Source organism: Neofelis nebulosa, chromosome 6, assembly GCF_028018385.1.
Source record: "Neofelis nebulosa isolate mNeoNeb1 chromosome 6, mNeoNeb1.pri, whole genome shotgun sequence".
In the NCBI taxonomy this organism is placed as follows: Eukaryota; Metazoa; Chordata; class Mammalia; order Carnivora; family Felidae; genus Neofelis; species Neofelis nebulosa.
In genome coordinates this window covers 44,513,593-44,529,610 of record NC_080787.1, presented here as the reverse complement: position 1 = coordinate 44,529,610, position 16,018 = coordinate 44,513,593, and the positions used below count along the sequence as shown (strand labels likewise).

Below are 16,018 nucleotides of genomic sequence, written 5' to 3'. Positions count from 1 at the left end.
GCATGCCGAGAATCAAAGGGGAAGGCTGGGTGACTGGGACCTTGGTGAGATGAGATGAGAATCCTGAGTTTGTTACAGTTTTGGAAAGAGGGTCCTCGTTCCTACTGCAAGTGCTCTGGGATTGGGGAACCAGCTAGATAGGAACCCTCGGGAATACAGAGGAAAAGCTACCTCGTTGTTTGTTGAGTGTCTCAGGAAATACATCTTACTCCCACCCTGCCCAAGCCAATGTCCTAATGGATAAGATCATTTCCTGCCCTCAAGGAGTTCACTGGTGAAGTTCACAGACTTGTATAAACAGATGCTTAAGATACAATGTAATAAATTACACAAACCTAGAGGTGGCTGGAAGAGTATGTTTCAGAAAGTTGACTCCAGTAGACGATTTACTATGTGAAGAAATTGGAGAAGGCTCTAGAGAACAAAAGCCTGTGACCCTTGACCAGGAGAGCAACCTTACAAGACAAAGACCATGGGCATGGAGAAGAAAGGACAGAATTGGGAAATGTGTACAATCAACAGGACTTGATGATTCATTGGAATGTGGGGAAGATGGTAAGGGAAAGGGAGGAGTTGAAGATGAGTTCTGGAGCCGTCAGAAATGTAGAAGGAAAACTGGTGTCATAATGGCAAAGGAAGTAAAAGAGGATTGGTCAATAGTGTCAGATTCCAGGGAATGATTAAGATAAGCTCAAACAGCACCACCTTGATTCTCTAGTTGTGGGTGATCTTTGCAGGAAAGTTTTAGAGAAGTGGAAGGAAGGTTATAATGGGTTGAGTGAGCAAGAGGTATGGAAGTAAAGGCAACAAATGTAGACTCCCATCTTATGGAAGTAGTATTTGGCTCCCAATGATTAATGACAATTTCAAGGTAATACAAAGCAGACTGCCCACCAACCATTATCTGATAGAGGGATAGCCCAGGAAGAAAGGATATTTATTTGTGGATGGATATTTGTGTCTATGTGTGTGCTGAAGCAGGCAGGATATCAGACTTATTTACCCATTCCCAAGGCCTCGAGGAGCACTGTAGTCCTGAGGCCTAGGGCTTGCCTATATATAGCAGGCATATCTTCTTTGGACCCACCCCACCAACGTCCCAGTCCTTAGACCCTCTGGAAACTGAGGGGACAGAGCCACATAATATAATTCAGAACTACCAAATGGGAACTTCCATCCATTTCAATTCAGGTCCTTAGTACATTATTTTTTTTTTTAATTTTTTTTCAACGTTTTTAATTTATTTTTGGGACAGAGAGAGACAGAGCATGAACGGGGAAGGGGCAGAGAGAGAGGGAGACACAGAATCGGAAACAGGCTCCAGGCTCTGAGCCATCAGCCCAGAGCCTGACGCGGGGCTCGAACTCACGGACCGCGAGATCGTGACCTGGCTGAAGTCGGACGCTTAACCGACTGCGCCACCCAGGCGCCCCTTTTTTTTTTTTTTTTTAATGTTTATTTTTGAGAGAGAGAAAGAGAGACAGAGTGCTAGCTGGGGAGAGGCAGAAAGAACGGGAGACACGGAATCTGAAGCTGGTTCCAGGTTCCTAGCTGTCAGCACAGAGCCCAACACGGGGCTCAAACTCACCAACTGCGAGATCATGACCTAAGCTGACGTCAGACTCTTAACTAACTGAGCCAACATGGCACCCCAGGTCCCTAGTACATTCTTGCATGTTCTTTTAAGATGTGGAATTGGGGGCACCTGCATGGCTCATCTGACTCTAAGCATCTGACTCTTGATTTCGGCTGAGGTCATGAGCTCACTGTTTGTGAGTTTGAGCCCCACATCGGACTCTGTGCTGATGGTGCAGAGACTGCTTGGGATTCTCTCTCTCCCTCTCTCTGCCCCTCCCCTGCTTGCTCTCTCTTTCTCTCTCTCAAAAATAAATAAATAACTTTAAAAAAAAACTTTTAAAAAATGTGGAATTGGAGGAGCACCTCCAAAAAAAAAATGTGGGGCAACGAGTGGTTCAGTCAGTTAAGCATCTGACTCCTGATTTCGGCTCAAGTCATCATCTCACAGTTCATGAGACTGAGAGTGCCACATCTGGCTCTTCACTGACACCACAGAGCTTGCTTGGAATTCTCTCTCTCCCTCTCTCTCTGCCCCTCCCCCGCCCAGAGGGATGTTTAAATGAACACTAAAAAAAAAAAATTTAATAAAAAATAATAAAGCTTATTTATTTATTTATTTATTTATTTATTGAGAGAGAGAGAGAGAGAGAGAGAGAGAGAGCAAGCGAGCGCAAGTGGGGAAGGGGCAGAGACAAAGGGAGAGAGAGAATACCAAGCAGGCTTCCTGCACCACCAGTGCAGAACCCAATGTGGGGCTTGAACTCATGAACCGTGCAATCATGACCTGAGCCGAAGTCAGACACTTAACCAACTGAGCCACCCAGGTGCCCCAATGACTCTTGATCTTGAGATCATGAGTTCAAGACTCATGTTGGGCAGATTACTTTAAAAAAAAAAATTGTGGAACTGGGCAATTTCAAGTTTAAGACTAGAAGTACCTCCAGGAACTATAATCATTTAAAAAATATTTTGTCTCGCTAGGAATAGAAATACCTTGTAACATATAAACCTAATATTCAACTCTCAGATTTTCAGGAATGCCTAATGTACAAAGTAGGGGGCTGCCTCAAGCTCTTCAGCTGTGAAGGAAAGAAGTAAGTTGTGCAGTGGTTGGAGGAGAATACAAGGTCCAGAAAAAGTAAATTACCACCTAGGCGCTGGGTGGCTCAGTTGGTTGAGCATCCATCCGACTTTGGCTCAGGTCATAATCTTGCGGTTGGTGAGTTTGAGCCCCACATTGGGCTCTGCACTGGTGGTGAGGAGCCTGCTTGGTATTCTCTCTCTTCCTCTCTCTCTGCCCTGATCTGGGGCTCGGGCTCTCTGCTGTCAGCAAGGATCCTGCTTCGGATCCTTTCCCCACCCCACCCCTTCTCTCCATACCTCCCTTGCTCACACTTTCTTTCTCTCAAAAATAAACATTAAAAAATAATAATAGTTTTTAAAAAGCAGATTACCACCAACCAATCCATTGATTCTAAGTGCAAATATATTGTTAATAACTTGAAATGTGGCCTAATAGTGTCCAAGTGACTTGCACAGAGCAGTGGAGGTGGAGACAAGGATGGAATCTTTTGGGGAAGCAAGCTGTTGGTTGGGTGCTCATGACTGAAGCCTTAAACACCTCTCTTCCTCCTGCTCTGCTTCCCATCCCTCCAGGGTAGAAACAGGACATGGGCCTCCAGTCTGCAAGGACTGATTGGGGGGGGGGGGGGTGAGGAGCAGAAGGGAGAGCAACCGGTTTTGGAGGAATGAAAAAGCAAAGTTGCTTTGTCTTCACTTCAAGTTTGTTGGGAGTAAAAGGAACAGGACAAGAAACACCGGAACGTGGGTTTTGTGTAGGATGTGTTGAAACAGATGTGGCAGCACCAAGTACTCCAGGGCTACGTGAATCACATGTAGTAATCCAGCCAGCAGCCACTACATACCCATAAGCACTGTGAGACCGTTTTATCCTACCACTCCCTCCTGTAACCTTCCCCACAATACCCAAATCCCAGTGCCTATAGTTCCACACTGGAAAGTGTAGGAGTTCCACAGAGTAGTGGAATCCTTCCTAAACACTCCACCCATAGCTCCTAGCACTGGGCCAAGTTGGTCCTGGGCACGCAGGAAGTTCGCTGATCATTCAGTTAACTGCTAAGTGCGTGGCAGAAGAGCACGTTAATCCCTAGCAGGCGCTGCAGGCAGATCCCTGCAAACACGGTCTCAAAGGACTACGCAACGGCAGTGAATGTGTTACTGCCACAGAGGCACCAACCCGTCAATCCCAGCCAGGGCTCACCCTCCAGGAGGACGCTCCAGGAACGCGCCGCCCCTCCTACTCTTCTCGCGCCTCCCCGGACGGAAGCGGAAACCGCGTGCGGCGCTGGCCCGGAAGCCGCGCTCCAACGGCTTCCTCGTTGTTCTGTCACCATGGCGCTGGCAGTCTTGCGGGTCCTGGAGCCCTTCCCGACCGAGACACCCCCGTTGGCGGTGCTGCTGCCCCCCGGGGGCCCGTGGCCTGCAGCGGGACTGGGACTGGTGCTGGCCCTGCGGCCTGCAGGGGAGAGCCCTGCAGGGCCGGCGCTGCTAGTGGCGGCCCTGGAGGGGCCGGGCGCAGGGACCGAGGAGCAGGGTCCCGGGCCCCCGGAGCTGCTGGTTAGCCTCTCGCTGCTGCGGCTCCTTGCTCTGGGCCCTGGGGCGTGGGTGCGGGCACGGCCCGTGCGGCGGCCTCCGGCGCTGGGCTGGGCGCTGCTTGGCACCTCGCCGGGGCCCGGGCTCGGACCGCGAGTCGGGCCGCTGCTGGTGCGGCGCGGAGAGGCCCTGCCAGTCCCCGGACCTCGGGTGCTGGAGACTCGGCCGGCGTTGCAAGGACTGCTGGGCCCAGGGACGCGGCTAGCTGTCACTGAGCTCCGTGGGCGGGCCAAACTGGGTCCGGAGACTGGAGACAGCAGCCCGCCCCCACCTCCGCCCGTGGTGTCCTCCTTCGCGGTTAACCGCACAGTCCGGCAACTCCGGGGAGTTCTGGGAGGGACTGGAGATTCACTGGGTGTAAGCCGGAGCTGCCTCCGTAGCCTGGGCCTCTTCCAGGGCGAATGGGTGTGGGTGACCCGGGCCGGGGAGTCGTCGAACACTTCCCAGCCACACTTGGCCAAGGTGCAGGTCCTAGAGCCTCGCTGGGATCTCTCTGAAAGGCTGGGACCTGGCTTTGGGCAGCCAGGAGAGCCCCTCGCTGACGGACTGGCCCTGGTGCCTGCCACTCTGGCTTTTAATCTCGGCTGTGATCCCCTGGAAGTGGGAGAGCTCAGAATTCAGGTAGGATACAGGACTGAGGTCAGGAATGTTTCCACCCCCTTATTCCCTCTTCCTTACCTCAACTGAATTGGAAGAAAAGAGCTGTAGAATTTAGGTCCCTTACTCCTTAGATCCTAATGTCTCTTAGTCTCATTTATCTATTCTCTGTAATCAAAATATAACTCTCCATGGTGTGGTGGTGCATGGGAAGGGGTTTCCTCTATTCAGGGGAAAGAAGAGAGGCATAGTCAAATTACCAGGTGTTTACAGTATGTTAATCTACTCAATTGTTGAATTGCTGCAATGTATCCAGAATTGTACTGAATAATATGGAGGATGATACCTCATTGTTTTTGCTCATGCTTATCCTTGTCTTCAAGTTCCTTCCTGTTCTTGTAGCCTCATCTGTTAAAATCCTACCATCCTTTCCTTTTAAAGCCCATCTAAAGATGCCACCTTCTCAAAGCCTTACATAATCTTACCACATATTTAACATAAATTCTTCCTCCTGTAGCATTTTGTATCTTCCTTAGGGTATTTATTTTCTGCCCTGTTATGATTATGTACTCTAATTCTCAGTTGTATGTTGTAAATTCCTTGAAGGGGAGGGCTCTTTATTATCTTTAGTGCCTGGGGTTGGATTTTAATATTTTTTAAAAATGTACCTAAGAGAAGCTTTTGGCTTAGATTACTTCAAGAAGATTGTTGTGTTTGGGGGAACAAATATAGTCTAATATTTAATGAGGCACCTAGATGTGTGGTTTAGGCCTGCACTGTCCCATATGGAAGCCACTAGCCACATTGTGGCTTTTTCAATTAATTAAAACTAAATAAAAATTAAAACTCAGTTCTTTGGTTGCTTTAGTCTCATCTCAAGTGCTCGATAGCACATGTAGATAACATCTCTAGCACTGTAGAAAGTTCTGTTAGATCATGCTGGCATAGCCAATTAGTGCTATGAGATGTCAAGAAGGATATAAGATATGCATGAATAGGAGTCTGGTGTGGGTTTCCTTTTGAATGGAGGAAAAACTCTGGAGTCCTCAGACTGGAGCTCATTCAGCTGAACTAATCCTGTCAGCTTTACTGAGATCGTATCCGTTTCTCACAGCCTGAATTCAGAGTGTCCCCACTAATGTCCAATTAATATCAATCCCAGTTTTTGCCTGGTGGCTACTCAAAGGGCTTGTGGGAATGAAGTGTCTTTACCACTTTACTGACTCAGGGCCAACTTAAAGGTATCACAGAAAGATTATTTTTACTGGGGAACTGTTTGGAGCCAGAGTCAGAAATCTCTTCCGGTGCCCATTAGGAGGAGAGGTTTCTGTTTCCAGGGAAGAGATACAGGTATTCAGTTCTGCTGCCTTAGGCCTCCCCTCCCACGGGCCCTGTGGATAGAGGATGCAAATAGAAATATTGGCTGCTAAAGTTAAGGTAGGGCAGAGTCTGACTCCTTGGAAGAAGGTTATAAGGTGGTGGTTATTTCTCTAATAGAGGTACTTGGAAGGCTCCAGCATCCCTGAAGACAAAGGAAGCTGCTCAGTGCTGCCTGGGCCTCTGTTTGCCAAAGAGTTACACATCGAAATTGTGTCCTCTCCCCACTACAGCACAAATGGAAATTATGACCATGTTCTTTACCGGCACTTTCAGACACCCAGGTTAGCTGCTTCCCCCTTTCAAGAAGATAGCATCTCACCCTTGTTGCTCTCCTCCTATCCCATGCCTTAGATTCAGGTCCCACAGAGCCTTTGACTTTACAAAGCCACATTTTAAGCAGTATTGCGGCTAGATGCCTCTTGGTGTAGCAGGCGGTCCATAGAAGAGAAATTGGTACCATGAGGTGAATCTGGACATTCTAAACTGAGGAACCTATGAATTGAGAGGGCCCCCAAAGAGCCAGGACTCAGCTTCGCCCCCTCACTGCTCTCTGATCCTCCTTTGTAGCCTCTCTGCCATCTCCCTCCCCCGCCACCGTGGTTCATTCTAAGTCAGACTTGTTCTCTGAACAACTGCTTGGGATCTCTGGGTGGGCAGTAGGTCCCTATGGTCTGCAGGTTGGGAGTGGACATGTGGGGATATGTCAGGCCCATGTTCTTGACTCTCATTGTGAGCTGACCAGGGCCACTGCTGTGTTGCAGGGCAGTCCAGGAAGGGGATGTTCTGTGTGTGCCAACAGTTGGGCAAGTAGAGGTCCTGGAAGGAAGCCCAGAGAAACTGCCCAGGTATGCAGCTGCCTCCTGTCCTACAGTTGGGATTCTTAACCTGGGTGCAAGAGTTCTACGATCCCCTCCCTGCAAGTTGTGTGGAATAATTTTGTATATAAGGAAATACTGCTGTTTTTGTCATGTACATTTTTCTAGAGAAAAGGTACATGCTTTCTTCGGGTTCTCAAATGGGTGCAGGACGGAAAAAAGATGAAGAACCACTGCCTACTGCCTGTGGGAGGTGTTTTATCCTCAACTTGTTGGGTGGTCATAGGTAATGTAAAGCATTAAGAAGTTTAAGAGCCTAGACCAACCTGAGACTCCTTGCTTTTCCTTCTCGACCACAGTGTTGTTTGCACCAGGTTTCGGGCCACACTTCCCATATACTCAACATAAAGAGACCCAAGCTTTGATTTCTGCCCTAATCGATAGTGTGTGCACATGGAGCTTTTCGATCCTATCTCCCAAAATGGGGGAAGGAGAGATTGCTGCTATTATTGAGGGGCCTTCTCTTTTTCTTTATCCTCAATAACGAGAAATATAAGCATGACTGAGCCAAGCACCCAAAACAGGGAGTCCACCCTTTTGCCACCCTGTCGACTCTGATCACAGGGGTTCCGTGTAAAATGGTGAGGCAGAGAATTCAGAGACTGCTTTGTGAAAGGGGAGAATGTGTAGCCTGATACCCCAGGACTGATTTCCTATAGTGATGTCCTAGAAGGAGAACATAGCCGATTGACACGCTAAGCCAATGTTCAGGGGATTTCAGTGAGGTGATGGGACCAGCCTGAAGGAACTGAGGTTTAAGAGTTGGCATGCCCAAGGTCTCTGGCCTAGTCAGCTTGGGTCCTCTGCCAAGGCAGATGCCTTGTCTGGAGCACCTGACTCATCCTTGGTCAACATTCAGAGTTGTGGTACTCAGATGAAGCGCCTGGTAGTGCGCGTTGTAACCCCACTTGATGCTCACGGCGCCTCTTTGAGCTTTCCCAAATCAAATCTACAACTGGGGCCTCGTAGAAAGTGCCAGGCCTGTATTAGTCACTTCTGTCTCCCATCTTAAATATAGCAAACATCTATGAGCTAGCTTTCTGTAGGAAACCTACAGAATGCCCACCCTTTGTACCTTCAGAGGAAAGTAGGCACTGGACCCTTCTGAGATAGACCAGCAAGCCTGTTCTGTTCCTGGATGTCTGCTGTTCTGGCCCTTTAGCGGCCTGCCTCTCTCTGGCTGCTGAGCACACAGTTCTTCCCCTGAGTAGGTCCTGGAAAGCAGGGTTGGGGTCAGCAGGTTGGCCTAAGGACAGATAGAGATGAGTGCTTTAGCCCTCCTCCCCCAGACCGGGTAAGGAAAGCCCTGCTAGGAGGCTCCTGAGATCCCTGGAACAGAATTCCAGTGTTGGTAGTGTAGCTTCTTCAGGCTCTTCCATGGTTCCACCTCCCCAAAGCAGGCCAGCAGGATCCAGCTGCACTGTCTCCCGTCTGGCTCTTAATAACACACAGCATTCCCCAGAAATACCCAGATGTGTTCTAGAAGTCTGCTCCTTGCACTCACTGAGATGGTCCTACTGCTGTCCGTGGAAGGGGAGTTTCCCCCTAACCCTCCACAGTGCTGTTCCTCCTTGGATTCCACTGCTTACCATGTGCACTGTGACTCAGGATTGAGATTCCAGGTTATAGACCCACCCACTGTTCATGTATACTGAATAGTAGTAAGTCACAGTCTTCCTTATGTTCTAGTTTTTAACCACAATAACTGCCCACCCTAATAGTTGGCAAGAGTTCACAATACCAGTCTGGTATGCCTCTCCCCTCCGCCTTGAGTTATTCCCACCAATCCACTTTGCTGCCAGAGTAAACACTTTTATGACTGCGAGACACGGTGAACAGCAATTTGCACCAATTGGAACTTCGAGAGGCCCAAGTCTGGGCCAAGTCATTGCCTTTCTACCTGAGGATTAAAGAGGAGGGTGGGTCATCATTTTTATCTGGAAAATTGGGCTAGTAGCTCCTACCCGCTCCCCCACTCTGCACCCTTAGGACGCTGAAGAGCCCTAATTCACTCTGACACTAGCAGTGACTTGCACAGCCTTGGTTATGGCTGGGGGAGCTTTTGAAAAATACAGATGCCTGAGCCTCCTCAGACCTATTGGAGCAGAATCAAGGTGAAGCTGGGGCCTGTGAAGTCTTTTAACTTTTTCCAAAGGAGAGAAAAATGCTAACTTAAAAGGCTGAGATGGGGCACCTGGCTGGCTCAGTCTGTAGAACATGCAATTCTTAATCTCGGAGTCGTGAGTTCAAGCCCCACATGGGTTTAGAGATCACTTTAAAAAAAATTGAGATATAATTCATATGCCATGAAATCCATGTTTGAGGTGTACAATTCAGTGGCTTTTAGTAGATTCACAAGGTTATGCAACCAACACCACTATCTAATTGCAGAATATTTTCATCACCCCAAAACCCTACCCATTAACAGTCACATTGTACTCCCTCCATCCCTCAGCCCCCAGCAATTACCATCTGCTGAATGGAATCATACAACATGTGGCAGATACTGATTTTCAGAAGTTTTACAGATCATTCTGATGTGCAGCCAAAATAGAGAATCATTAATCATTAGATGTCTTTAGTAAGGTATCTGCAATTTGATTTTGTGGATTATTGAATAAGAACCAAGGAGCCCTTCCTGCTGAGGCTTTGGAAGGCCTTGGGAGGTATGAATTTGAGGGGAAGACAGCAGTCTGAAGCCAGTGAAAATGGCCAGATGATCATTGCTTAGTGCAGCTGTGTCTTCTGCCATCGGAGTGGGTGGGTAGGCCATTCACCTGGAGAATCACGCCCCCATGGCTCCCTGATGGCTGTCATGAGGGATGTGGGGGACAGTTATGGCTCCTGCCCTCAAAAATGCACATGGGCCAGCCTGGGAGATGAGGAAGACCATTCGCTTTCTTCTACCCCTACTCCTCTCCCCTTCCCCACCCCCCACCATGCCATAACTCTCATGTCCGTTACTCATGCTGCTCTTGAGTTTGTCCCTGCTGGGGACCTCTATGATTGAGACAGCCGCCTTGTCCTCAGGGAGGGGTGTATGTGGGCTCTGGGTCTGGGATTCATGGGGCTTCTTTCCTTCAGGTGGCGGGAGATGTTTTTTAAAGTGAAGAAAACCCTTGGGGAAGCTCCGGATGGGCCAACGAGCGCCTTCTTGGCAGACACTGCCCATACCTCCTTGTACTTGGTGAGGCTCTGGGGATGGAAGTAGACCTGGGGAAAGAGGCAGAAACAACTCCCAGACACTAAAGCTTCCTGCCACCTTTCACAGGTGGGTTCTACCCTGAGCCCTGTTCCAAGGCTCACTTCAGGAGAATCCACTCCCTGGAACAGCTTGTCTCCTCCGGGCCTGGAGGCCTTAGTGACCGAGCTCTGTGCTGCCCTGAAGCCTCGCCTCCAGCCAGGGTGAGTGAGGCCGTGGCCTCAGGGTGTGAGGAAAGCCTGCTCAGAACATCTCTGGAGGGGCAGGGGGCTGGACAAGTAGTTCCTAATGCGCTGGCCGGAGTGGGATTGGGTGGACCTCCCTCAAACTAGTATGCCCAGGCCACTCGCCCATGTCCTTTCTGTAAGCAAATTCCTAGGCTCCTTTATGGGGATAATCTCCATCCTCCAGGGTTGGCTGGGGAGGAAGAATCTCTACCAGAGACAGCTGTCTCTGAGACTGCCCTTCCCCTTGGGGAGCCCACTACCCATTCTGTCTGTCCTTCACCACCCTGGCCCCAAAAGATGCAGTTCCTCATACCACTGGCCTAAGTGTAGACACAGACCCTTCCCTAATTCCTTGTGATTCCAGACCATACATAACAGTCAAGGCTTTACTGAAGGCAGCGACGACAAGGGAGTTGTCTTGGCTGGTGGACATACTCCATGCCCCCTCCAGAGCACCACGGGTAGTATGGGAAATACAGCCTCACCATATGGAAACAGCCCTGGAGGAAAGGGGATGCCTCAAGAAAAAAGAAACAGGCTGTCTGCTTTCTAGATCCAAGGACCCCTGTTACTGAGGGCTCTCAACTTTGAGAGAATGGAGGAGACAAGTGTCTGTTCTCTGGTTGCAGAGGTGCCCTCTTGACAGGAACCAGCAGTGTCCTTCTCCATGGTCCCCCAGGCAGTGGGAAGACCACAGCTGTCACTGCAGCCTGCAGCCGCCTTGGCCTCCACCTACTGAAGGTGAGGGTACCTGGAGAGTAGAACCCCAACCACATTTCCCCAGCCCAGATTCTCCTTCTCCCCTCCTCCCTGGCCTGGCCCTAATGCCTTGGCCCAGTGGGCCAGTTGGTCAGGCAGATTCCCATGATTCTCAGCTACTAAGAGAGACTTTAAAAACGGAAGGGGTTTGGGGCGCCTGGGTGGCTTAGTCGGTTAAGCGTCCGACTTCAGCTCAGGTCACGATCTCACGGTCCGTGAGTTCGAGCCCCGCGTCGGGCTCTGGGCTGATGGCTCGGAGCCTGGAGCCTGCTTCCGATTCTGTGTCTCCCTCTCTCTCTGCCTCTCCCCCGTTCATGCTCTGTCTCTCTCTGTCCCAAAAATAAATAAACGTTAAAAAAATTTAAAAAATAAATAAATAAAAAAAATAAAAAAGGAAGGGGTTTGAAGATTTTGTTGGACAGTCCAGGGAATGAAGTTAGAGCAAAGAAGAGGTAGGACTTGGCCAGCGTTACCTTCTCCCCCATCCCTGCTCTCTAAAAAGAAGATGGCCGACATCTTCTGGCTCCTCTCCCCGCCATTCCTGCCTCAGTCACACCTGCCCCTTGCTCACAGACCATCGGGGTCTCCTCCCCAGGTGCCCTGCTCCAACCTCTGTGCAGACAGTAGCGGAGCCGTGGAGACAAAACTGCAGGCCATCTTCTCCCGGGCCCGGCGCTGCCGGCCTGTGGTTCTATTGCTGACAGCCGTGGACCTTCTGGGTCGGGACCGTGATGGGCTCGGTGAGGACGCCCGTGTGGTGGCCACGCTGCGTCACCTCCTCCTCGATGAGGACCCCCTCACCAGGTATTATACAGAGCTGGGTCTGTAAAGGGGCAGGGCCAAGCCACCCTCATCTCTCTTCAGCCTTTTGCCCTCTCTTCCTCAATGGCTTCTCAGACATCCCGCCCATTTGGCCATTCTCCAGACGGCCCTGAGCAGAGGAGCTTGGGGTATTCAGAGGGAGGAGGATGTGCTCCCTCATGTTTTGTGGGGAGCACTAGAAAAAAAGCACAGGCTTGGGGCGCCTGGGTGGCGCAGTCGGTTAAGCGTCCGACTTCAGCCAGGTCACGATCTCGCGGTCCGTGAGTTCGAGCCCCGCGGCAGGCTCTGGGCTGATGGCTCGGAGCCTGGAGCCTGTTTCCGATTCTGTGTCTCCCTCTCTCTCTGCCCCTCCCCCGTTCATGCTCTGTCTCTCTCTGTCCCAAAAAAATAAATAAAAAACGTTGAAAAAAAAAATTAAAAAAGAAAAAAAGCACAGGCTCTACCCTCAGTGAGCTCCCTGTGTGAGGGGGGAAGCATAGGTCCCCCTCTCAAGGTATGCCCATGGAGCCCCATCCAGGAAGCTGTGGGGTACTCACCTCCTCTCCCATCCCAGCACCCACCCACCTCCCTGCCCTACGGCACCAGCCTCCTGACAGGACAGGGCTCAGGGGCTGCCAGCCACATTCTCACCCTCAGTGCCCACTCCATGTCTGCAGCTGCCCGCCACTGATCGCTGTGGCCACCACAAGCAAGGCCCAGGACCTGCCTGCCGACGTCCAGACAGCATTTCCTCACCAGCTGGAGGTGCCCGTGCTGTCAGAGGGGCAGCGGCTCAGTGTCCTGCGGGCCCTCACTGCCCATCTCCCGCTGGGCCAAGAGGTGAAGCTGCCACAGCTGGCACGGCGGTGCGCAGTGAGTACTGAGGCGGGCACAGGCCTCCCCGCATTCTGAGCCGCGGTGGTACGATCCAGCTGCCCTGCGAGTGAGGGTAGAAAACCCCGAGGCTTCAACACTGGGGCCTCTGCGCCAGCTGGGGGACTAGCCTCCTGAGGGCTCTTGCCAACTGTGTCCTACTCATGTGTCCTTTCCTGTGGTTCCCCAGGGCTTTGTGGTAGGGGATCTCTATGCCCTTTTGACCCACAGCAGCAGGGCAGCCTGTGCCAGGATCAAGAACTTGGGGTAAGGAAACTGGGCACAGGAGGGAAGAGGAGGCAAGAGGAACTGCGGGTGGGTGGATGGGTGGGGGCTGGGGGGGGAGGGGAGGAGAAACCAAGACCCCGATGGGAAGGATGCTGTACGTCAGGTCCTCCAGAGGCCTTCCTGGGTTTCTCTTTGCAGTTTGGCAGGCGGCTTGAGTGAGGAGGATGAGGGGGAGCTGTGTGCTGCTGGCTTTCCCCTCCTGGCTGAGGATTTCGGGCAGGCACTGGAGCAGCTGCAGACAGCTCACTCCCGGGCCATTGGAGCCCCCAAGGTAGAGACTCCAGGTCCTTGGAGGTAGGACTGCAGCTCTCTTCACCACCATATCCCCAACCATGCACTTTCCGTCTCCTAGATCCCCTCGGTGTCCTGGCATGATGTGGGTGGGCTGCAGGAGGTGAAGAAGGAGATTCTGGAGACCATTCAGCTCCCTCTAGAGCACCCAGAGCTTCTGAGCCTGGGCCTGAGGCGCTCGGGCCTTCTGCTCCATGGTCCCCCTGGCACTGGCAAGACCCTCCTGGCCAAGGCAGTAGCCACTGAATGCAGCCTTACCTTCCTCAGGTGGCGAGGGGGTGTGGGAGGGATGGTGGGCAAATTGGGGGGCGCAACAGGCTGGGGAGCAGGAGGGGCTGGCTGAGAGGTCACTTGTGTGTTTATGCATCTGACAAATCTCAACTTCTCCTTCAGCGTGAAGGGGCCCGAGCTTATCAACATGTATGTGGGCCAAAGTGAGGAGAATGTGCGGGAAGGTGAGTGGGTGAGGAGGGGCCCAGGTTCTAGCCCTTCCCAAACCCCAGTGGCCCTTGTGCTGCCTGCCAACACCCTCAGGCTGCTCCTGGTCTTTTAAGGTCTCACGGTCCTTTCCACAAAGGACCTGCCCAGGGTGGCCTAGTACCTGGAGGGATGAGTTGTCACACCTGGCTCTTCCTCCCCTATCTCCCGACTTTAGACCCCCCTGAGCTTCCCCCTCCTGTGTGTCCCTTTCTCTCCTCAGTGTTTGCCAGGGCCAGGGCTGCGGCTCCATGCATTATCTTCTTTGATGAACTGGACTCCCTGGCTCCAAGCCGGGGGCGAAGTGGAGACTCTGGAGGTGTGATGGACAGGTGGGGGTCTGAGCCAGAATGGAGTCTGGGGTCCAAGACGGAGGGATGGGAGACAGGTTGCAACAGTGTTCAGCACCCAGAGTACCTGTCATTCCAGTTCTGAAATAGGGGCCTTGGAGTTGGGTGGGGGACGTTGAAGGGAATGGGGGGCCTGCCTGGAGGGGCGTACAGGGCACAGCCGAGCAGGTGGCCCTGTGGAGAAGACCTGTAAGGACAGGTGCTGCTGGTAGGGCAGGGGCCGAGGAAGGGCCAAGGACTCTCTTGCCTTCATGTCCTGATTTGTAGGGTGGTGTCTCAGCTCCTGGCCGAGCTGGATGGGCTTCACAGCACTCGAGATGTGTTTGTGATTGGGGCCACCAACAGACCAGACCTCCTGGACCCTGCCCTTCTGCGGCCTGGCAGGTGTGCACCCCGTACCTCTCACCTCTACCAGGCCCACTGGGGCCTCTCCCCTGACCCCCATCCTATGCCTCCTCCACTCTCATGCTGGGCTCCCTGACCCTTATGCCCGCCTATTTCCCTAAAGATTTGACAAGCTGGTGTTTGTGGGGGTGAGCGAGGACCGCGCCTCCCAGCTACGCGTTCTGAGCGCCATCACGCGCAAGTATGCCCTGTTAGGGGGAGACTCCCAAAGGGCTTGGGCCTTGGGATGGTCCGGGGATAAATGCAACATGCAGAATAAGCTGGTCAGGGATGCCTCTTGACAAAGTAGGGGATGCCAGGTAAAACTGTTTCTCTCCTTTCCTGTATCTGCACAACAGATTCAAGCTAGAGCCCTCCGTGAGCTTGGTGAACGTGCTGGACCGCTGCCCTCCCCAGCTGACGGGGGCAGACCTCTACTCCCTCTGCTCTGATGCCATGACAGCTGCCCTCAAACGCAGGGTTCGGGACCTGGAGGAAGGTGAGTCACTTGCCAGCCCCAGAGGTCAACCAAAAAGCTAATGGGAACCAGGCCTTGTCCTAGATTTCAGAGGAGGGACTGTTGACCTTTGGGGGACTCTGGGCAAGAAGATGCCTACCCAGGGCTCTACCCTCCTCGGACATAGACCACAACCTCTGTTGCCCCCTGTCACCCCCTCCCAGGGCTGGAGCCTGGAAGCTCAGCACTGCTGCTCACCATGGAGGACCTGCTGCAGGCCGCTGCCCGGCTGCAGCCCTCGGTCAGTGAGCAGGAGCTGCTCCGGTACAAGCGCATCCAGCGCAAGTTTGCCGCCTGCTAGGAGCCTCCTGCAAGCCAGGACCCTGCCCACAGTGGCTAAAGGTACTCAGGTGTCCCCACAGAGACCTGAGAGAGCAAGGGGCCCTTTCTCAGCGTGCTGCTATTGCACCCAAAGTCGGCCTACCTTCCCGAGAACCCCGAGGTGCCGAGTAGCCCCACAAGAGCTCAGAGGCATCATCCCCTGCCTACCTGTTCATCCTCCCAGGCGAGCTCCGGCTCCAACACTAAAGACCCTCTGCTCAGAAGGAGGGGCTTGGGCCTGGAGTTCTGGGGTGGGGCACTGAGGGAGTCCAGTCTTGGCTGAAAATAAAATGTATGCTGCCCCCTGCTGGTTGTGGTCTGAAAGGGTGCAGTGGGAAAGAGCAAGATTGTGGAAGGAGTGAGCCACAGGGGAGGGCAAGGCGGGCACCACAGGAGCCTGATCCTTCTGATATAAACACCAGGCG

General features: G+C 52.3%; 1 protein-coding gene across 2 annotated transcripts; it reads left to right on the top strand.

Moving 5' to 3' along the window:
* The first annotated feature begins 3,942 nt into the window (after positions 1–3,942).
* PEX6 (peroxisomal biogenesis factor 6) lies at positions 3,943–15,900 on the top strand. Of its 2 annotated transcripts, XM_058733987.1 has the most exons (17): positions 3,943–4,872; positions 6,346–6,509; positions 6,990–7,073; positions 10,188–10,290; positions 10,375–10,508; positions 11,162–11,273; positions 11,887–12,095; positions 12,770–12,965; positions 13,156–13,232; positions 13,392–13,524; positions 13,606–13,811; positions 13,938–13,999; positions 14,245–14,353; positions 14,639–14,755; positions 14,880–14,957; positions 15,115–15,254; positions 15,437–15,900. In XM_058733987.1, the coding sequence occupies exons 1-17, from the start codon at positions 3,991–3,993 to the stop codon at positions 15,571–15,573; spliced, it is 2,943 nt and encodes a 980-aa protein (XP_058589970.1). In that variant the 5' UTR covers positions 3,943–3,990; the 3' UTR covers positions 15,574–15,900. The 2 variants fall into 2 exon arrangements, with proteins under 2 accessions (XP_058589970.1, XP_058589971.1); XM_058733988.1 differs by lacking the exon at positions 14,880–14,957.
* The last annotated feature ends 118 nt before the right edge of the window (positions 15,901–16,018 follow it).

Excerpts from the sequence above, each read along its gene's own strand:
- PEX6 (XM_058733987.1), top strand. The coding sequence starts at position 3,991 with ATGGCGCTGGCAGTCTTGCGGGTCCTGGAGCCCTTCCCGACCGAGACA. Across the intron at positions 14,000-14,244 it reads TGAGGAGAATGTGCGGGAAG|TGTTTGCCAGGGCCAGGGCT; the intron begins GTGAGTGGGTGA and ends TTCTCTCCTCAG. Across the intron at positions 14,958-15,114 it reads CTGAGCGCCATCACGCGCAA|ATTCAAGCTAGAGCCCTCCG; the intron begins GTATGCCCTGTT and ends TCTGCACAACAG.